Source organism: Theropithecus gelada, chromosome 12 (genome assembly GCF_003255815.1).
Source record: "Theropithecus gelada isolate Dixy chromosome 12, Tgel_1.0, whole genome shotgun sequence".
NCBI classification, from domain to species: Eukaryota; Metazoa; Chordata; class Mammalia; order Primates; family Cercopithecidae; genus Theropithecus; species Theropithecus gelada.
Window position 1 is genome coordinate 83,064,622 of NC_037680.1, and position 23,068 is coordinate 83,087,689.

Genomic DNA, 23,068 nt, shown 5'->3' on the forward strand with positions numbered 1-23,068 from the left:
ATAGCTTTTCTTGTCTCCATTTGTTTTAGTTGTTTTTAATAAAAGTAATTATTTTGATAACATTTAAGAGTTAATGCCCTATGTTAAAGAAAAACATTGGTAGAAAATCAGATTAAATACTGTGGTAAGTTTTTAGCTCCAGCTGTACAAGATAAGGTAAAAATAGATCATTAGCACATCTGTGCAGAATTAACTGAGATGTGCACCAATTAGTAGAAAAAGAGATAAACTTCTTTGCCTTGCAGATCACTAACATAGACCTTAGAAATGGCAAAAATATTTTAATGGGGAAAAGTTAGAGGAAAACAAGATGATTTCTTAGCTGATGGGAAGATAGAATTAGCCTATCCTGGGGTCAGTATAAATTTCCAGTTTTTTTGTTTTTTTTTGAGACGGAGTCTTGCTCTGTCACGATCTCAGCTCACTGCAACCTCCGCCTTCCTGATTCAAGCAATTCTTCCTGCCTCAGTCTCCCGAGTAGCTGGGATTAGAGGCACACATCACCACGCCTGGCTAATTTTTTTGTATGTTTAGTAGAGACTGGGTTTTGCCATGTTGGCCAGGCTGGTCTTGAACTCCTGACCTCAGATGATCTGCCCGCCTTGGCTTCCCAAAGTGCTGGGATTACAGGCATGAGTCACCGTGCCCAGCTCCATTGTATAAGTCTCATGAGCAGTGCTTCAGCAAACATGTTTTCACATGAAACTGTTTCTTTTTTGTTTTGTTTTGTTTTTTTGAGACAGAGTCTCACTCTGTTGGCCAGGTTGGAGTGCTATGGCATGGTCTTGGGTCATTGCAACCTCCATCTCCCGGACTCAAGCAATTCTCCTGCCTCAGCCTCCCGAGTAGCTGGGATTACAGGCATGTGCCACCATGCCTGGCTAATTTGTGTATTTTTAGTAGAGATGGGTTTCACCATGTTGGCCAGGCTGGTCTCAAACTCCCGACCTCAGGTAATCTGCCCACCTCGCCCTCCCAGAGTGCTGGGATTACAGGCGTGAGCTACTGCGCGCGGCCACATGCAACTATTTCTATGTTATATCTTGCTAGAATTTGAAGTTCTGGGTCAGAGTTTATGGACCTTAAAAATGTTTTTTTAATTTTTTTTAAAAATTTTTTAACTTTCCTTTTTGGAATAATTTCAGGCTTACAAAAATGTTGCAAAACGGGTACAAGAAGTTCTTGGATCACCTTCCCCTGGCTTTCTCAAATATTAAATCCAAAATAACCCCAGAGGGCCAGGAGTGGTGGCTCACACCTGTAATCCCAGCACTTTGGGAAGCCAAGGAGGGCTGATGGCTTGAGGTCAGGAGTTCAAGACCAGCCTGGCCAACATGGTGAAACCCCTGTCTCTACTAAGAATATAAAAATTAGCTAGGCATGTTGGCACATGCCTGTAGTCCCAGCTACTCGGGAGGCTGAGGTAGAATAGTTCCTTGAACTGTACTCCAGCCTGGGTGACAAAGCTAGACTCCATCTTAAAAAAAAAGATTAAAAAAAAAAAAAAACCACAGTACAATGATAAAAACCAGGAAACTACAAATGCAGTAGGAGGATTACTTGACTACGGGAGTTGGAGGCTGCAGTGTACTTTGACCTCCCCGCAGCCCGTGAATAGGTGCATCCAGCCTGGGCAACAAAGTGAGGCCTGTCCTGGCCTCTAAAAAAAAACAAGCCCCAAGCTGGACGCAGTGGCTCACACCTATAATACCACCACTTTGGGAGGCCGAGGCGGGCGGATCACCTGAGGTTGGGAGTTTGAGACCAGCCTGACCAACATGGAGAAACCCTGCCTCTACTAAAAATACAAAAAATTAGCTGGGCATGGTGGTGCATGCCTGTAATCCCAGGTACTCAGGAGGCTGAGGCAGGAGAATTGCTTGAACCCGGGAGGTGGAGGTTGTGGTGAGTCGAGATTGTGCCATTGCACTCCAGTCTGGGCAACAAGAGTGAAACTTCGTCTCAAAACAAACAAACCCAAAGCAAAATCTCCCTGAACCCTGCTCAGAGGGAGCCAATTTTAAAAACACAAAAACCAGAAACCAAGAAATTACATTGATACCATACTAACAGCTAATCTATAGACCTTGTTTAAATTTTGTTGGTTGTCTTAACTCATGTCCATTTCTTGGACCAGAAGCCAATCCAGAATCACACATTGCATTTTGTTGTCAGCATCTCCTTAGTTTTCCTTTATCTTAAATCGTTCCTCAGTTTTTCTTTGTTTTTAAGACCATGATACTTTCTTTATAGAGTACTGGCCAGTTAATTTATGGGATAGCCTTCAATTTTTGTCTGTCTGATATTTTCTTATGATTAAACTTTGGTCATGCATTTTGGGCACGAATATCTTAGAATCGATGTTGTGCCCTTCTCAGTGTGGAATCAGGGGACACATAATGTTGCCCTATCATTTGGGTGATGTTAGCTTGAGCCACTTGATTAAGGTACTACTGTCTGCCAGGTTACTCCACTGTGAAGTTACTGTTTTTCCTAATTCATAAGGATCGGTATGGGGAAGAACTTTGAGACTGAGTAAATACCCTGTTTCTTATCTTACTTTTGCCCACTTATTTTGTGCAGCCATTAATGATTCTTTAATCAAAATTCTACCATAAAGAAGATCTTGTTCTTTCACTTATTTATTCAAGTATTTAATATTTATTTATATCATTGTAGACTCATGGATATTTCTTTTATTCTATGGGTTTTAATTTGTTACTAGTTATTATTTATTTTGTTGCTCACATTGTGTATGGACATTTGAAATCCTTGCTAGACACTTCCTAGAAGGCTATACCAATTTATACTCACACCAGCAGCATAAGAGAATGCCGATTTCCTGTCACTGTTGCTAACCCTGGGATTATCAGCTTCTTTTTTCCCTACCAAAATAATGGGCCAAAAATGTGTAGATATACATACTGATAATCCCATATTATCTATTTTCAGGTAGAACTTTTTTGTGTATTCATTGGCCATATTTTATTCTATGATATGTTTGTTAATATACTTTGCCCATTTTTCTATTGAGTTATTTGTATATTTTGGCTTTGTAAGCAATATTTGAGTATGAGTAATATCCTTTGTATTTTAAATGTGTTACAGATTTTTTTTCGGAACCCAGTTGTTTGTCTTTTAACTGTATATGTTATTCTTTATCATACAGAGATTAAAATTTTTGATTTAATCAGATGTAAGGAGAATTTTTCTTTACGGCTTCTTTTATGCCTTTTTCTTCATGCCTTTGTTTTTCGTTTTAAATACTTGTAATCATCTTGGAGTTTCTTTGTATATGTGGTGTGAGGCAGGACTTCTTGTATCTCTCATTATCCCTGCTGATATAAAATGTCACCACCTGTGTCATAACCTGAGTTCTTGTATTTGTGTATATGTGTGTATGTAGATCTTTTTGCATATCATTTTGTTTCCTTGATTTTAAAAAAATCACATGCCAATAGTACATTATTTTATTATATATGTATAAACTTTCTAACTTACAGGATTTATGATTTAAAAAAATTTCCTTTCTGTTCTCCTCTTGTCTAGACATTGTAAATTTTTTATTTTAGCTTTCCTGAAAGTCAGCTCTTGCTTTATTTTTGTTTTGTCTTCATTAATTTTTTCCTTTTCTTAATGTATTTCATCTACCTTCTTATGGGGGCAATTTGGTTGTTATTTTTTTCATCTTAAATTGGATGCCCAGTTGTATTTATGAATTCTTTTCTTAATGGAAGTATTTAAAAGTATGACGTTTTTATTTTGGCCATATCTCATAGTTTTTATTTCTTTTAGATAATTTAAAAAATATTTTCTTTTTAGCGCAAGAGTTTTTCTTTTTAGCTCAAGAGTTTAGCTGTTTTTTGTTCGTTTGTAGGTCTCACTCTGTGGCCCAGGCTGGAGTGCAGCGTGTGATTATAGCTCACTGTAGTCTCAAAGTCCTGGGCTCAAGTGACCCACCTGCTTCAAACTCTCGAGTATCTGGGACTATAGGCATGTACCACCATGCCTGGCTTATTTTTTAAAATTTTTGTAGAAACAGGATCTCATTATGTTGCCAAGGCTGTTCTCGAACTCTTGGCCTCAAGTGATCTTCTCACTTGAGTCTTCCAAAGTGAGGGGATTACAGGCATGAACCACCACACCTGGCCAAAAGAGTGGTTTTTAATCTTTAATGGTTAGCTTTTTAGAGAGCTTTTTTTTTGTTGTGTAGTTACAAATGATGTGTTAAATGTGGATTATGATTTAATTGTTAAACATATTATACACACACAAATACAGATGCAGATCAAAGCATCCAGATGGCAGTTCATGACCTTCTTGGGATTTTACAAACTGTATGATTTTATGATTCTACCTTCTTTTCTTTTCTCCCTTTTCTTTCTTTTCTTAGCTACATGTTGCAAAATTGGTTTTATTTTGAGAATGTTGTGGTAGTCCTTAAGACAAATGAAGAAGTCTAGGGTTCTGAAGAACTAGAGTAAAGTGGTTGTTGCACTGCAATGTCATTGTTGAGAAGTATGAAAAATTAGGATTGTTTTTTGCTGCATCACAATACTTTGGATGCCGGGTTAACTTTTTTATTTTCCAAATTCAAAATTAATATTAAGGCAATCAATTTATATGAGAAAGATAGTAACAGTAATACTTAGGCTAAAATAAAATTGCATATGGCTGACACATGTGCATGTTCTCTTAGACAAATGACATCTCAAATTGGAAAAATTCAATACATTTTTAGCTGTTTATTTTTAATTTTTATAGGCTGTTTTTATAAACAAACAGTTTCAGATTAATGGAAACATTGAGGAAATAGTACAGAGTGGGCCTATAATGCTCTCTCACCCAATTTCTCTATTATTAACGTTAATGTGGTATATTTGTTACAAGTAATGAACTGATATTAGTAAAGTCCATGGTTTATTCAGACTTCTTAGTTTCTACTTAAACTAAGTTTTCTTAAACTAAGATTTCCTTAGTTTTACTAGTTTTTCTGTTTCAGAATCACATCCAGGATACCACATTACATTCACTTGTAATGTCTCTTTAGGTCTCTCTTGGCTGTGACAGTTTAATCTTTTTTTTTTTTTTTTTTTTTCTTAAGTCTAGATGTGATGATACTTACCTCCTTGAATTGTTATTATTTTTTATGTGTCTGCCTTCTGCAGCTACTTGAATGGTCTTTAAGAGGCAGCTCAACTTTTTTTGAATTTGCCTTAGTACCTAGCATAGTGCCTGTAACGCAGTAGTAAGTCCTTAGTAGGTGGTTGTTACGTGAATGAATGTTTGCCTGACTTTAAGAATTCAGGCTAGGCCGGGCACGGTGGCTCAAGCCTGTAATCCCAGCACTTTGGGAGGCCGAGACGGGCGGATCACGAGATCAGGAGATCGAGACCATCCTGGCTAATACGGTGAAACCCCGTCTCTACTAAAAAATACAAAAAACTAGCCGGGCGAGGTGGCGGGCGCCTGCAGTCCCAGCGACTCGGGAGGCTGAGGCAGGAGAATGGCATAAACCTGGGAGTCAGAGCTTGCAGTGAGCTGAGATCCGGCCACTGCACTCCAGCCTGGGCGACAGAGCAAGACTCCGTCTCAAAAAAAAAAAAAAAAAACAAGAGTTCAGGCCATGGCAATATCATTAGGTCAGCTGGTTATATACATGAAAGAGCAGTCCCTGAAATGCTTTGGTTAAACATGTTGTCTTGATACTGATAGAAGAGATTCATAGACTGATTTTAGATACGAAAATTTTGGGTCTTTTTAAAAATAATGGAATTTAAATTTTGAATGGGAAATGCATATACATAGACATAATTCACAGGGCACGTTCAAAAGTAAGTCTTCTTAAATTGCTGCCATCCTGTAATCACTTCACTAGAGGTAACACGTGATACCTCTAGACTTCTACAGTTGTATGTGCCATTCTCTAGATATTCTAAGTGCATTATTTTTTCCCTTCTATTTTACATAAATGGTAGCTTTCTGTGTACCCTTGCTTTTCACTAACAATGTTTATAGTAATTGGTTTTTATTTGTATGTATAGAGGTGTTTTATTATTTTTAAAAACCACATTGTATTCCATTAAATACCATTAATTATTTAACCAGTACCCAGTTACTGAGTATTCAGGTTGATTCTAGTCATTTGCTATTACTCCTCCCTCCTCTCAAAAGTAGCAGTAAGTATTCTTGTACATGCCTCATTAAACCCATGAGAAAACCAAAAGTGGAATTAGAGGTCAGAGGGTATGTACATTCTTAATTTTAATAGACATTGCAAAATTGCTTTTTGTAGAGGTTACAAATCTACATAGAGGTTAACCAGTAACCGTTAACTGATCTATATTCCTGTGAACAATGTATTAAAGTGCCTTCGTTCTTACACCCTCACCAAAACATTGTGTTAAGATTAATAATAGCTAACATTTGTGAATGCTTACTATGTGTCGAGCTGTTTCTTCATTTTAATGCTCCTTACATGTAACAATTAATTTACTCATCAAAACAATCTCATGAGGGAAAATAGTGTAAGATTCCCTTTTTTTGGAGGCAGAAACTGAAGCATACAAAGTTAAGTAACATATGTCAAACTTTTTGCTGTTACTACTCTGATAATTGAAAAATAATATATGATTTTATTTGATTAATCATTCATGTTTAGGGGCCATTTGTATTTCAGTAGCAATTGGTAGCACCACCTCCACCTTCTGCAGTAATTCCCTCCCCGCAGTCCATGCAGTGTTCAGCCTGTGGTGACTGCCTGGATTCCTTGTCCTTTAAGGATAGTCCAGAATAGAAAGCAAATAACGTTTATTATGCCTCTCTTTTAATATTTTAAACAGATATTAGAATATGTTTATGAGTCTCCCCCCTTTCTTTTTAGTTCAACACAAGATGAGACACATGTGAATACTGGGTCATCATCTGAAGTGGTGCATTTGGATGATGATTTTTCTGAAGAAGAAGAAGAGGATGAGGATAAGATTGAGGATGAGGATGCTACTGAAGAGAGACCCTCCGAGGCTTCAGAACCTATTGAAGAGTTACATTCCAGACCTCATAAATCTCAGGAAGGCACACAGGAGGTTTCAGTTCGACCATCAGTTATTCAAAAACTGGAGAAGGGACAGCAGCAGCCCTTGGAGTTTGTTCATAAAATTGGGGCCGGTGTGAAAAAATGTAATCTAGTAGATATTGGTCAGGCTACAAATAATGGAAGCAACTTGGTACGCCCGCCAGTGATTTATAATGCTCCTGCTAGTTGTTTATCTGAAAGCTCTAATGATAGACCAGTTACAACTAATACAACTGGTTTACCGGCAGCAGCTCATTTGGATTCAGTTAGCAAATGTGACCCAAACAAAGTTGACAAATACCTTGAACAGCCAGACGGGGCCTCTAGAAATCCTGTGCCATCATCCCATGTAGAAACTTCTTCATTTTCACATCAGAAACCTAAAGAATCAAATAGGAAATATTTACGCATGAATTCAGATAAGTTGGTTTTGTGGAGAGATGTAAAATCTCAGGGTAAAACTTTGTCAGCTGGCTTGAAATTCCAGGAACGCATGGGTACTAAGGGCTCCTTAAGAGTTAAATCTCCTTCCAAATTAGCAGTAAACCCGAATAAAACTGACATGCCTTTGAATAAAGGAATCTTTGAAGATACTATTCCAAAGCACCATGAGGAATTCTTTTCTAATATGGATTGTACCCAAGAAGAAAAGCACTTGGTTTTTAACAAGAAAGCCTTTTGGGAACAGAAGTGCTCAGTGAGTTCTGAAATGAAGTTTGATTGTAGCTCTCTTCAGTCAGCATCTGATCAGCCCCAAGAGACTGCACAAGACATAAATCTTTGGAAGGAGGAGCGAATTGACCAAGAAGATAACTATGAATCTAGAGGTTCAGAAATGAGTTTTGATTGCAGTTCCTCTTTTCATTCACTGACTGACCAATCTAAAGTGAGTGCCAAAGAAGTAAACCTTTCCAAGGAAGTATGTACTGATGTACAGTATAAGAATAATACATCTTATGTTTCTAAAAGAAGTTCTGATTGCGGTGACATTCTTCACTTGGTTACGAACCAATCCCAAATGACTGTTAAAGAAATAAGTCTTCAGAATGCAAGGCGTATTAGCCTGGTTGACCAAAGCTATGAATCTAGTGATTCTGAAACAAATTTTGATTGTGATGCTTCACCTCAGTCCACTAGTGACTACCCTCACCAATCTGTAAAAGAAGTAAGCCTTTCTAAGGAAGTGCACATTGGTTTGGTTGATAAGAACTATGGTTCCAGTAGTTCTGAAGTAAGTGCTGATTCTGTTTTCCCACTGCAGTCAGTGGTTGACCGACCCCCGGTGGTTGTCAGAGAAACAAAACTTCGGAAGAAGGCTCATTCTGGCTTGGTTGATAACTATGGATCGAGTTGTTCTGAAACAAGTTTTGATTGTGATGTTTCTCTTGAGTCAGTAGTTGATCATCCCCAGCTGACTGTCAAAGGAAGAAACCTGAAAGGTAGACAAGTCCACCTAAAACATAAGAAGCGTAAACCCAGTAGTGCTAAAGCACGTTTTGATTGTGATGTCTCACTCGGGACAGTTGCAGATGAATCCCAGAGGGCCGTTGAAAAGATAAATCTTCTAAAGGAGAAGAATGCTGACCTTATGGATGTGAACTATGAATCCCATGGTCTTGTAATGGGTTTTCACACCGGTGCTCAGTTAGTGGCTGACCAGCCTCAAGTAGCAGAAATAGAGCCTCAGAAAGTGGATGTTGACCTTGAGAATAAGCGTGTTCAGTCTAGCAGTTCTTCTCTAAGTTCTGATTCTCCGGCTTCTCTTTATCATTCAGCTCACGATGAGCCTCAAGAAGCTTTGGATGAAGTAAATCTTAAAGAGTTAAATATTGACATGGAAGTTAAGAGCTATGATTGCTCCAGCTCTGAGTTGACTTTTGATTCTGACCCGCCTCTTCTGTCAGTTTCTGAGCAGTCTCATCTGGATGCTGAAGGAAAAGAACGGCACATTGACCTGGAAGATGAGAGCTGTGAGTCAGATAGTTCTGAAATAACTTTTGATTCTGATATTCCTCTTTATTCAGTAATTGACCAACCTGAAGTAGCTGTTTATGAGGAAGAAACTGTTGATCTGGAAAGTAAAAGTAATGAATCTTGTGTTTCTGAAATAACTTTTGATTCTGATATTCCTCTTCATTCAGGAAATGATCTCCCTGAAGTAGCTGTTAAAGAAGTAATTCAGAAAGAAGAGTACATTCACTTAGAAAGGAAGAATGATGAACCCAGTGGTTCTGAAATAAGTTTGGATTCCTATGCCCCTCGTCATTCAGTGACTAATTCTCCCGAAGTAGCTGTTAAAAAGCTAAATCCTCAAAAAGAAGACCAGGTACACTTAGAAAATAAGGAAAATGAACCTATTGATTCTGAAGTAAGTTTGGATTATAATATCATTTTTCATTCAGTGAGTGGACATTCTGAAGATCCCATTAAAAAAATAAACCTTCACACAAAAGAGCACATGTACTTAGAAAATAAGAGTGGTTTTGAAACAAGTTTGGATTCTGATGTCCCTCTTCGGCCAGCGACTCACAAACCTGAAGTAATTGTCAAAGAAACGTGGCTTCAAAGAGAAAAGCATGCTGAATTCCAAGGTGGAAGTGCTGAATTCAGTGGTTCAAAAACAAGTTTAGATTCTAGTGTCCCTCATTATTCAGTAACTGAATCTCAAGTAGCTGTTAACAAAATAAACAGAAAGAAGCAATATGTTCTAGAAAACTATGATAAATGTAGTGGTTCTGAAATAATTTTGGATTCTAATGTTCCACCTCAGTCAATGACTGACCAAACTCAGCTAGCTTTTTTGAAGGAAAAACATGTTAATCTGAGAGACAAAAACAATAAATCAGGTGATTCTGAAATAACTTTTGATTCTGAACAACTTCAGGAAGCGGTTAAAAAAATAGACCAATGGAAGGAAGAGGTTATTGGCCTGAAAAATAAGATTAATGAACCTAGTACTTCTAAATTAATACATGATTCTGATGTTTCTGTCCAATCTGTGGCTGATCAACCCAAAGTAGCTATTAAACATGTAAACCTTGAGAATGAAAACCATATGTACTTGGAAGTTAAGAACAGCCAATATCGTTGTTCTGAAATGAATTTGGATTCTCGTTTCTTGGTTCAGTCAATAGTCAATCGACCTCAAATAACTATTTTGGAGCGGGACCACATTGAGCTAGAAGGTAAGCACAATCAACGTTGTGGTTCTGAAATAAGTTTTGATTCTGATGACCCTCTTCAGTCAGTGGCTGACCAGCTGAGAGAAACCGTTAAAGAAATAAGCCTTTGGAAGGATGAAGAAGTTGACATGGAAGATAGGAATGAAGCTAAGGGTTTTGAAATTATGTATGATTCTGCTGTTCTTCAGCCAGTGGCTGGCCAACCTGAAGGAGTAGTTAAGGAGGTCAGTCTTTGGAAAGAGCATGTTGACTTGGAAAATAAGATTGTCAAACCTACCAGTACTAAAATAAATTTTGATTCTCATGAACCCCTTCTGTCTGTGACTAATAAAATTCAAGGGGTGAATAAAGAAATAAATCTTTTGAGGGAGGAACGTGTTTGTCTGGATGATAAGGGCTATGTGCCCAGTGATTCTGGAATAATTTATGTTTCAAATATCCCTCCTCAGTCAGTGATAAAACAACCCCAAATTTTGCAAGAGGAGCATGCCAGTCTGGAAGATAAGAGCAGTATTTCTTACAGTCCTGAAGAAAGTTCTGATTCCAGTGACTCTTTCCAGGCAGCAGCAGATGAGCTTCAAAAATCTGCCAAAGAAATAAATCTTTGGAAGGAAGACCATATTTATCTGGAAGATAAGAGCTATAAATTAGGTGATTTTGATGTAAGTTATGCTTCTCATATTCCTGTTCAGTTTGTGACCGACCAATCTTCTGTGCCTGTCAAAGAAATAAACGTGCAAAAGAAGAATCATAATAATCTAGAAAGTAAGAACTGTGAAGTCTGTGGTTCTAAAATAAAATGTGATTCTTGTGGTCGTCTTCAGTCAGAAGTTGACCAACCTCAAGTGTCTTACAAAGAGGCAGACCTTCAGAAGGAAGAGCATGTTGTCATGGAAGAAAAGACCGGTGGACCTAGTGATTCAGAAATGATGTATGATTCTGATGTTCCTTTTCAAATAGTGGTTAACCAGTTTCCAGGGTCAGTCAAAGAAACACATCTTCCAAAGGTGATACTTGTGGATCTGGTGCCCAGTGATAGTGATTATGAAGTAATTTCAGATGATATTCCCCTTCAGTTAGTGACTGACCCACCTCAGTTGACTGTCAAAGATATCAACTGTATAAATACAGAATGTATTGATATAGAAGATAAGAGCTGTGACTCTTTTGGTTCTGAAGTCAGATGTAGTTGTAAAGCCTCTACTCCCTCAATGACAAACCAATGCAAAGAGACTTTCAAAATAATAAACCGGAAGAAAGACTATATTATTCTGGGAGAGCCAAGTTGTCAGTCTTGTGGTTCTGAAATGAATTTTAATGTTGATGCCTCTGATCAGTCCATGACTTACGAGTCACAAGGACCTGATGAGAAAATGGCGAAATATATTGACTCAGAAGATAAGAGCTGTGGATATAATGGTTCTAAAGGAAAATTTAATTTGGGAGACACTTCTCATCGAACGACTCACCGACTGCAGAAAGCTCGCAAAGAAGCCAAGCTTCGGAAAGATCCAAGAAATGCTGGCCTAAAAGGTAAGAGCTGTCAGTCTAGTGCTTCTGCAGTGGATTTTGGTGCCTCTTCCAAGTCAGCGCTCCATCGAAGGGCCGATAAAAAAAAACGTTCAAAGCTAAAACATAGAGATTTAGAAGATGTGAGATGTGAACCGGATGGTTTTGAGATGAATTTTCAGTGTGCTCCCCCTCTTCTGTCTGATACTGATCAGCCTCAAGAAACTGTTAAGAAAAGACACCCTTGTAAGAAGGTGTCTTTTGACTTGAAAGAAAAGAACCGTGATTCCCAGTCAAGCTGTGTTCCCAAGGCTGATTCTGTAAGGAACCTGAAAAAAGCAAAGGATGTCATAGAAGATAATACTGATGAACCAGTTCTTGAAGCCTTACCTCATGTACCTCCTTCATTTGTGGGGAAAACATGGTCTCAGATAATGAGAGAAGATGACATGAAAATTAATGCTCTTGTGAAGGAATTTAGGGAAGGTCGTTTCCACTGTTACTTTGATGATGACTGTGAGACCAAAAAAGTTTCTTTGAAGGGAAAAAAAAAGGTCACCTGGGCTGACTTGCAGGGTAAGGAGGACACTGCACCAACTCAAGCTCTGTCAGAAAGTGATGATATTGTCTGTGGCATTTCAGATATTGATGACTTGTCAGTGGCCTTAGATAAACCATGCCATCGTCATCCTTCAGCAGAGAGGCCTCCTAAGCAAAAGTGGCGTGTGGCTTCTCAACGCCAGACAGCGAAAATCAGCCATAGTACTCAGACCAGTTGTAAGAATTACCCAGTGATGAAAAGAAAAATAATTAGACAAGAGGAAGACCCACCAAAAAGTAAGTGTTCACGTTTACAGGATGACAGAAAAACCAAAAAGAAAGTCAAAATTGGGACAGTTGAATTTCCTGCATCATGTACTAAAGTTTTGAAGCCCATGCAACCCAAAGCCTTAGTCTGTATTCTTTCTTCTTTAAATATTAAACTGAAGGAGGGTGAAGGCCTCCACTTCCCTAAAATGAGGCACCATAGTTGGGATAATGATATTCAGTTTATATGCAAATATAAACGGAATATCTTTGATTATTATGAGCCCCTGATTAAGCAAATTGTAATTAATCCTCCCCTGAATGTACTAGTTCCAGAGTTTGAGAGGCGTAACTGGGTTAAAATTCATTTTAATAGGAGCAACCAAAACTCCAGTGCAGGAGATAATGATGCTGATGGACAAGGCTCTGCTTCAGCACCTTTAATAGCAGTGCCGGCAAGATACGGATTTAATTCACGTCAGGGAACCAGTGACCCTTCTCTGTTTCTGGAAGAATCAAAGATTCTGCATGCTCATGAGGTTCCAAAGAAAAGAAATTTCCAGCTAACATTTTTAAATCGTGATATTGTCAAAATCTCTCCAAAATCAGTTAGAAATAAGTTTTTGGAAAGTAAAAGTAAAAAGAAAATTCATGGAAAGAAGGTGACAACCAGTAGTAATAAGTTAGGTTGTCCCAAAAAGGTTTATAAACCAATTATTCTCCAGCAAAAACCCAGAAAAGCTTCAGAGAAACAGTCAATTTGGATTCGGACCAAACCAAGTGATATAATTAGGAAGTATATTTCAAAATACTCTGTTTTTTTACGTCATAGATATCAGTCCAGGAGGGCTTTTCTTGGAATGTATCTGAAAAAGAAAAAATCTGTTGTCAGTAGGCTAAAGAAGGTGAAGAGAACAGCTAAAGTGCTTTTGAATTCCTCAGTTCCACCAGCTGGTGCTGAAGAGCTGTCGAGCGCTACGGCAAATCCTCCTGCAAAGCGACCTGTGCCTGTGCGGGCTTCTTGCCACATCACACGAAGGAAGAAGAGGAGTGATGAAAGCTACCATGGCCGAAAGAGAAGTCCTGCTGGACCTGTGAGAGCATATGATCTGAGAAGCTCATCTTGTTTACAACAATGTGAAAGAAGGATGACTCGGCTAGCAAACAAATTGAGAGGTAATGAGATAAAATAGAAGTTGTTTTTGTGTTCAGGCTAGTTGAGGATTCAGTACTTCAATTGAAATATATTTGGTACTTTGCACACACAGCTTTCCCAACTTTGGTGAGAAAACTAATCTTGAACTATTTTGCTATCAATATTATTTTTCACAATTTTTATATTCATTTAAAATTAGTGTTTAGAGTCCTTTCATTTTAAGATTCAAAGCAACCTTTGTCCAACATTTTCTGTAGAAGAACTTCATCTTAATTTATGTCACAAAGTAATTTAGCACCGTATATAGAATTTTGTTCCTCAAATCATATCCCTCTTATTTTTTATGATTATCTCTCTCATCCCTGCAAATTTAACATTGTGAGAATGAATATAGCAAACTTATTACAAAGAAGGAACTATAATGAATTATGTCAGCTTTTGAATGGGGTTGACTTAAATGAATACAAACAAAATGTAGTTTGTCTTTCTTTTTAAAACATTCCAGAAAATGAGATTCCGTAATCTTTAATACAGTTTTTAAAAACTGGTGATTTTTTTTTTTATGCCTAACACAAACTCCTCCTGCTTCATTTAAATTGGATCTGCAAGTCTCTAACTTTTATCATTTGGATGCATGCACACATACAGTCTCTATAAGTTTTTTGGGTTAGCCTTATTAGATCTTAAAAGGGAAAATAATTTTGCCCATGTGTTTAAGCATTCCCCCCCTCTTTTTTTAACCACCTTTACTCCCTTCTACATGAAGAGTTGGTGGTTTAATATGAAAATCCAGGTTACTTTGTGGCCTTATCTCCTAAAAATATTTTAGGCATTACCATATTAGTTTTTATTTTTATTTTTATTTATTATTATTATTTTTGAGACGGAGTCTCACTCCGTTGCCCAGGCTGGAGTGCAGTGGCCTGATCTCGGCTCACCGCAACCTCCGCCTCCTGGGTTCAAGTGATTCTCCTGCCTAAGCCTCCCAAGTAGCTGGGACTACAGGCGTGCGCCACCATGCCTGGCTAATTTTTGTATTTTTAGTAGAGGTGGGGGTTTTACTGTGTTGGCCAGGCTGGTCTCTAACTCCTGACCTTGTGATCCACCTGCCTTAGCCTCCCAAAGTGCTGGAATTACAGGCGTGAGCCACCGCACCCAGCTTACCATATCAGTTTTTAATAACTTGTACTGAAATTATTGGCTTGGTAATATTTGGGCAGGCCATTAATTCTCATTAGAAAATTACTTAATATTTCAAAGAATTGAATAAAACTGGTAATCTTTGTGGAGGCCCATTTTGCGAGTGGAAACCTGTATTTATACATTAGTTTGTCTTTAACTTGTTAACAGATTTTAACAGTTCAAATAAAAGATGTTAATGAGATGCAGTTTGAGTCTGGGATACTCAGAATACATCCAGAACTTGCATTCAGGGACACTGATTGAGTTGGTACAGATGCATTCAGTTGTCGTTCATTCATGTTAAGCCAAGATCCTGGATCTTCTATCATTAATGTTAAGGGGAAACATGAATTACAACTATATTGTATGACTGCCGTATTTTCTTGAAACTAAGGTCAGTGTTAAACCATATCTTGATTTCAGAATTTAAAATGTGTTACCTTAGAAATAATGAAATATAGTGTAACAGTTGGTTTCTAAATGTGGTTTTATTTCAGGGGCCATTGTTTAACGTGTGTGTATGCTATGATGGAGTTGTTTTGTAATTTCTTTACTTCTAAATTTAAATAGTAATTATGTTTAAAAACAAATGTTTTTGTTTTTAGTTGCAAAGCAGCATATATCTCATTTCCTTCGACCTTGCCTCCTCATACACAAATATATTTTCATTTCTCTTCTTAAAAGATCACTGTGGGCCAGTAGTTTAAAATAATCCTCCAATTTTAATTTAGGAACAAAGCTTTATCCTAGTGACTAGGAAGTAAACAAACAGCTGATGTATAAAATATTCTATTTGTGGGTATTGGTGTCTTTTTTCCCTGTGGAATATACACATAGTTCCCTTAAATTTTATTAATAGACATTCTGTATTCTTTTGGTGTAAGTTTAAAAGCAAGAGATCAAATGAAAATATGTATTACGTACTTATGATGTGTTATATCTATTGTGATTACATCATGCGAGAGAATAGTTCTTATAATTCAAGTAATTCAAATTTCAAGTTATACAAATGTTACCATTTTCACATTGGAAGCCCTTCTAAGCACCATTTTCATTGGGGGCAGGGAGAAGGTTTATATTTAAATTTTATATTACCAAACATAGAAGTACAGTGCTGTACTGATGGTTTTGTTTAAAGTTTTTGAAATGTTTACTAGTTCTTGTAATCATTATTTTAGACAAGCGTGAAAACTTGAAATTGTTGAAACTTATAATTTAAATTAAATTGGAAATTACTTTCAGAATTTGGTAGTATACAAGATGTGCCCCTTTGTCTAAATAAATGTTGGCTTAATTTGCAGATTAGATAAAACAATTGATGTTTTTGTGTATTCAAGAGTGCATTAAATTCTTTTAATAGTAAAAAGTCAAATTACAACCATAATGAGTATTTTATTAATCTTGTTCTTGTTCAGTATTTTGCATAGATTTTTATTGTAATTGTCCTGAGTTCTACAGTATGTGGACAATATCGTGTGAAGTGTGTTTTTGCATTTGTGCATTTAAATTATTTATGTAACTAGGGCTCTGAGTAACACTTTTTTTTTGGTTGAAGAAAAGCTATATTTAAATATTCAAATAATTATATATTTCCATGTAAAACTAATGTGAAGACTAATGTATTTTTTATATTGCAATGTAAAAGCTAAACTTGTTTTTGATGTTATCAAGATAAAATTTATTAAACCTTGAAATTTGTCTCTGTTCTCTCTTCATGTTAGAAACTTTTTCTGGGAATACTTGAAGAATAAGAGAATAATGGCCTGAGAGATAATAAATGAGAGAATGTAAATGTTGATGCCAGCGAGAAAATAGTTTAACCAAAGATACACAGATTATATTTGATGCAGTAGTTATTTCAAAGGATTAAAATTAACCCATTTATTTGGCTGGTCGAGTGGTAGATTAGCAGCTTTTCACTTTGTGTACCTGGATTGAAAGGGCCCGTGAACAAGACTGAGTTCATGAGGCTGCATCTATATCACTGTTTGACACCTACTGGGAAGGGAGGACTTGGGAGCCTCCACTGCCACAGCATGTATTATAAAGGACAAGAAAACATGAGAAAGTGTATGTGGGTCAGTGAGGTAGGTGCCTTTGGCCCCAGTAGTACTGACTTCCAGAGTTTGTTGGCCTAGATGTTATTGCCAGGATGAACAACATCCTAATATTTTTTTTCTTTCTTTCTTGAGGCAGAGCCTTTCTTCGTTGCCCAGGCTGGAGTGCAGTGGTGCAATTTCAGCTCACTGCAACCTCTGCCTTCCAGGTTCAAGTGATTCTCCTGCCTCAGCCTCCCGAGTAGCTGGAATTACGTGCATGTGCCACCACACCCAGCTAATTTTTGTATTTTTTGTAGAGACTGGGTTTTACCATGTTGGCCAGGCTGGTCTCGAACTCTAGACCTCAGTTTGAGACCACCTACCTTGGCCTCCCAAAGTGCTGGGATTACAAGCATGAGCCACCACACCCGGCCTCTAATATTTATAATAAAAATCACGGCTGGGCATGGTGGCTCACGCCTGTAATCCTAGCACTTTGGGAGGCCGAGGTGGGTGGATCACGAGGTCAGGAGATGAAGACCATCCTGGCTAACATGGTGAAACCCCATCTCTACTAAATACAAAAAAGTAACCTGGCCTGGTGGCAGGTGCCTGTAGTCCCCACTACTCAGGAGACTGAGGCAGGAGAATGGCGTGAACCCGGGAGGTGGAGCTTGCAGTGAGCCGAGATCACGCCACTGCACTCCAGCCCGGGCGACAGAGCGACACTCTGTCTCAAAAAATAAATAAATAAATGACTAGAGTGAAAATGTAAAATGGAGTCCATTTTCAGCAAAGGGCTTCTATGTAAAGAAAATATAGTTTGTTGAATCTTTAAGTATAAACTTATAATTTTCTGTGTTTATAATTTATTACATGAATGTTATAATAAATTTATTTCCAGGTTTCCTTATTTTAAGGTTAAAAGGGGTGTGTGTGTGTGTGTGTGTGTGTGTGAATATCTTGGCCCTTACTGAGTGCCAGACATTGTTCTAAGTTTTTAATCTGTTATCTCATTTGATCTTCAAAGGACCATTATGAGTTAGATACTGTAATTTTCATGATATATTAGATGAGAAAATTGTGGCATATTGTAGTTTATAGTTAATCATCATTCCCACCCTCCAGTTCCAAGCCAGCGCTAATCTACTTTCTGTCTTTGTAGTATAGCCTTTTCTGGATAGTTCATATGAATGGAGTAGTAAAATACGTGGCCTTTTGTGTTGGCTACTTTCATTTACCACGATGTTTTGTTGTTGTGTTGTAGCACAAAATTTGTTCCTTTTTATTGCTGAATAATACTTACAGTTCGTTTTTAATGAAAATAATAACACAGCCCTGGTCTCCTGGTAGCAAATATGAGAAAACCACTAGGCTTGAGCCTAGCTATTCCCTTTATCCCTCTTCTATGTGTTATCCTTGGTAACTCCCCAGACCCAAGACCAGACAGGACCATTGCCTTCTAGAGTTCTCTTATTCCATACCTGGATGTTTGTGCTTCCTCTCTTGGACTTTTTGTCCCTTTACTACCCTTCTTGGCATTCTTTTCACTGTTCTGTGAATTCTCATTTTCAGTGTCAACACATTACCCTGTGTTCTCAGTGCTTTCATAGTGGATTGTTGGCAGGTAATTGGAATCTGAGAATTTTATCCAAGTTGCTCATTCTAATCTCCATGAGCCACAGAGCCAGGAACTGCTGATGGTGTACTGGTTGTGGCGAACACTCTTTTTTGAAAATTACTCTCTTACATAACCACAGCATGTATCATCAAAATCAGGAAATCAGCATTGATCTGATAAGACCATCTACTCCACAGACGTTGTTCAGGTTTGGGCGATTATTCCAGAATGTTCTCTCCTGGTCCAGGATTTGATCCAAGATTATCTACTGGCATGACTCTAATTTTCTTCAGTATGGAGCAGTTCCTCAGCCTTTCTTTGTATTTCATAGCATAACTTATTGAAGATAACTAGTTTTTTTTTGGTGGAAACTCAGTTTAATGTTTCTTCATAATCTGCTTTTCTAGGGGAGGAGCAGAAATTCTGTATTCTTAGTGAACTAGAGCCATGTGATGTCAATTTGAATAAATGTGATAGAAGATACCCAGTATTGGTCCTTAGGGAAAAAGGTTTTCATAATCAGATAGAAGTGGGGGCTCTCACTGAGGTTGAGTTATCAACAAATAGTTACATTTTCTGGCAGTATTGACTGTGAATTTTATCTAATTATTTAACTCATAGATAAGATAATCACTTATTCATACATTTAACAAATATTACTTCTACCCCTACTACATGCTTACCCCTGTGTGGGTGCCAGGGATCCAGGCATCAACCAAACAGGCCTCTGGTTGCTCACCCTTATGCACTGATACGTGTGAGGGGGAATTTGAGTAGTGGTAAGTCAGTGGGCTTGCAACATAATTCTTGTGCTTTCAAAAATCGTTCATAGACTCATATAGCTAACACTCACAGGATACTGCTCTTTGGCATTGACCAATTCCTCCACTTTCTGCCTTGAGACCCATTGCAAGCTGTTTCTGATCATTGTCTGGAAAGATTGTTTTCCTGTGTTTGTGTTATTTTGAAAAGGCTCTCTGTGTTGGTTTGGTGCACCAGGATAGTGTTATGTAGACTCACTTGCCACAGCAAAAAAAAAAAAAAATCCTAAGGAGAAGTTGGTATACTCATCAGATGTTAAGTTTTTGAGCTGAGATTTTGTCAGCTTTTTTGACCTGGAAAAATAGAAGGCTTACTATTTTTTTTTTTTTCGAGAGTTGTCACTGGTCACAGATAATTAAATAAGTAAAGTGAGTGGTGTTTATCCATTGAGCTAGACCTAGTTGACTAGCTGATTGACTACCTGAAAATCTGAGTTTGAATGTGGTTATTTCACTGTGTCAAATGGTAGCCTAGTAATTGATTATTAGTGCTGTTTTACACAGTGGCCTTCTTATGTCTAGGATATATTTAGGTGAGTGAGTGAGGTAGCTTTGATGCCTTAATAGAACCAGAGAAACCACTTGGCCATAATAACTGATAGTTTTCGGGTTTTCATACTGTGCTTACTACTTAACACATCTGTAACCTGGCAGAGCTGCAACGTTCCTCTTCTTTTTGTTCCTACAGAGAAAGGATCTCAAGTCTAACTTAGAATGTGGCATAACAATGTGTGACAGTCTTTTGAGGAACAAATCACAGTAATCCCAAATTGCCCAGGGTAATCGATAGCAACTGCCAGATTGCATTTGGAGCCAGGACATTTCTTTGGCTATACTGGATGATCATGTAAGATCTGGAAGAACATGAGGATGGTTATAAGTGGCTGGATAAAAACAAAATGAAAATATATGAGTTCCTGTTGTGCTAAAGATGTTGATGAGAATTATTCTGAAGAAAAATGGCCACTACATTTTAAGTGCTAATTTAAGAATGGCTGCTGCTGCTTAGAGATTGTTGAGTATACTGATTCTAAATTACGTAGTTTAAGTTGTGTAAATTTAAATTCTGGAGTAGTTTTTTTTTTTTTAATATCATATCCATCATAAAACAGCTGTTTTCACTTGCCATAGGTGAAACTATGGGCAAACATTTATGTGCAGGTGTGTTGTAGCAACAGATCTTGTTAACAGTGTAAGTGCTTAAGGAATTTTTAGTACAGATTCTGTGAGTTAAAATTACAGTATGGAATGGTCATGAAGCCTGATTCCCTTCCTCAGCCCCACTGTCCAGTAGAAAAACAATCCTGATTTAGTCTTCAATATGTAATCTATCTTCTTCTTGGACATACAGAAGGGTTTGTATTATATAGTATTTAGGGCTTAACATCTTGTGCCAAGTAATTTTGGTTTTCTTCTGAATCACAGTAAAACTATGTGGAAATCAATTCAAGAAAAATTTGCTTGATGCTAGTGCATGACGGTAAGTGGGGGCATTGGGAGTTCATCCTGAGTAAAGGAAGAGAGCCTGTTCCTTAAGCAGAGTCCATTCTGCCAGTGAATTGCCCACATCTCCAAATGAACATAATGCAGTTGGGTCGGGGAGAATGACACAGGAGGCTCAGCATCATTTCTGTCTCCTCACTTTTCTTGGCACCATATCCTAACACAAAGTTTTATTGAATATTTACCTAAAATTTCTCCCACATTGGTTATTTTCACTTCTGTGGTTTGACACTGTGATAACAGATGGAACAAACAAGAGCCTGGTCAAAACTTCAAACAAAAAATCTGGGGAACAAGCTGTCCACAGGGTCTTTGAAAAGCTCTGATACATTCCTGGGGATCTAAAAGGTTGCCTAAATGTGCAAAGCTGTGGGCATGCCTGGGAAAGACCTGAGAGGGCCCTACTCTTTCACCTCTGGCTGACTGGAGTTTCTGTGCAAGTAGGAAGTGAAGGCTAAGGCAGAGTTCTAAGCTGCCTGAATGTTGAGGGCATGTCTTAACACACATACATACATCTAGAGCTTCTCAGCAAATAATGGAATATTTATTGGTTCACAGAATTTAAGGAAATGTCTGTCAAATCATTGGCTGACCACTAAGTTAACTGAGCAGAGACTTCAGTTGCTGTACAGTACAGGGAGTAAAGACTATTGAATTAGTCCCAGAAGGTCACTATGCTAACAAATAGCAGCAGCAGAAACAACAAAACAGCAATTACAACAAACCCTAAGGGTGGGGGAAATCTGATTTCCAGAGTTTCTACATTATATTATCTAAAATACTTAGTTTTCAATTAAAAATATTGAAATATGCAAAGAAATAGGAAAGTATGACCTATGCACAGGAAAAGAACTGTCAATAGAAACCATTCCTGAGAGGTCTTGTTGTTGGACTTACAAATACTTTAAATGAGCTATTAAATATATATATTATTTATAGGATAAATATAAAAATATTATAGACCAGGTGCAGTGACTCATGCCTATAATCCCAGCACTTTGGGAGGCTGAGATGGGTGGATTGCTTTGAGCCTAGAAGTTCAAGACCAGCCTGGGCAACATGGTGAAAGCCCATCATGCATGCCTGTGGTCCCAGCTACTCTGGTGGCTGAGGTGGGAGGATCGTTTGAGCCTAGGAAGTTGAGGCTGCAATGAGCTGTGATTGCACCACTGCACTCCAACCTGCACAATAGAGTGGGATCCTGTCTTAAAAAATATTTTTAAATATTAATATATACATAAAAATAAAGTCTAAAGGAAACCATGTCTAAATAATTAAAATACGAGAACAATGCTTAAGCAAATAGATAATATCAATAAAGAAAAACTGGAAAAAAGAACTAAATTATAAAGTTGGAAAGCTTTTTAAAATATATTTCTTGATAAAAATGTGTAAACCTTGTCCTCTTCACTAGGTTATGTAGACTTCTTAAAGGTGTTAACAGTTATTGTGTACATTACATTTTTGTGTCAGTCAATATGCCTACTGTAATAAAAGGTTTTCCTTCTTTCCACCTAGCATCACTTGTGTATATATATTTATTGTGTATATATATTATATTTATTATGTGCCTGTCTTCCCTACTAACTTGATGAGAATGGAGCCTTGTTTACTCACCAATTTCTATCCAGCATGTGTGTATTAGTCCATTTTCACACTGCTATAAAGACACACTTGAGACTGGTTTGTTTATAAAGAAAAGAGATTTAATTGACTCACAGTTCTTCATGACTGGGGAGGCCCCAGGAAACTTACAATCATGGTGGAAGGGGAAGCAGGCACATCTTACATGGTGGCAGGTGAAAGAGCATGCAAGAGCAGGGAAAACTGCCGTATGAAATCATCGGATCTCGTCAGAACTCACTATCACAAGAACAGCATGGGGGAAAGCACCCCCATGATCCAATCACCTCCCTCCCTTGACACGTGGGGAGTCGACACAATTCAAGATGAGATTTGGGTGGGGATACAGAGGCAAGCCATATCAGTGTGATTCAATATCTGGATGATAGTAAGTTTTCAAAACATATATGTGCAATCAAGAAATTACAAAATAAACATGGTATAAAATATTAAAAATATGGTATAAAATATAAAAAATAGTACACCTGTATAGGGCTCTTAGCATAAATGGAACTTGCAGTTTAGACGTTGCTCTGGGTGAGAGTGAGTG

The 23,068-nt window shown here is 37.7% G+C and overlaps 1 protein-coding gene across 2 annotated transcripts in view; it reads left to right on the forward strand.

Moving 5' to 3' along the window:
- ZDBF2 (zinc finger DBF-type containing 2) overlaps window positions 1-16,605 on the forward strand; it is a 38,579-nt gene extending 21,974 nt beyond the window's left edge. For both annotated transcript variants that reach the window (XM_025404741.1, XM_025404742.1), the window contains one exon: window positions 6,884-16,605. In XM_025404741.1, the coding sequence (XP_025260526.1) occupies window positions 6,884-13,766 (6,883 nt within the window). In that variant the 3' untranslated portion in view covers window positions 13,767-16,605. The remainder of the gene's footprint in view (window positions 1-6,883) is intronic.
- The last annotated feature ends 6,463 nt before the right edge of the window (window positions 16,606-23,068 follow it).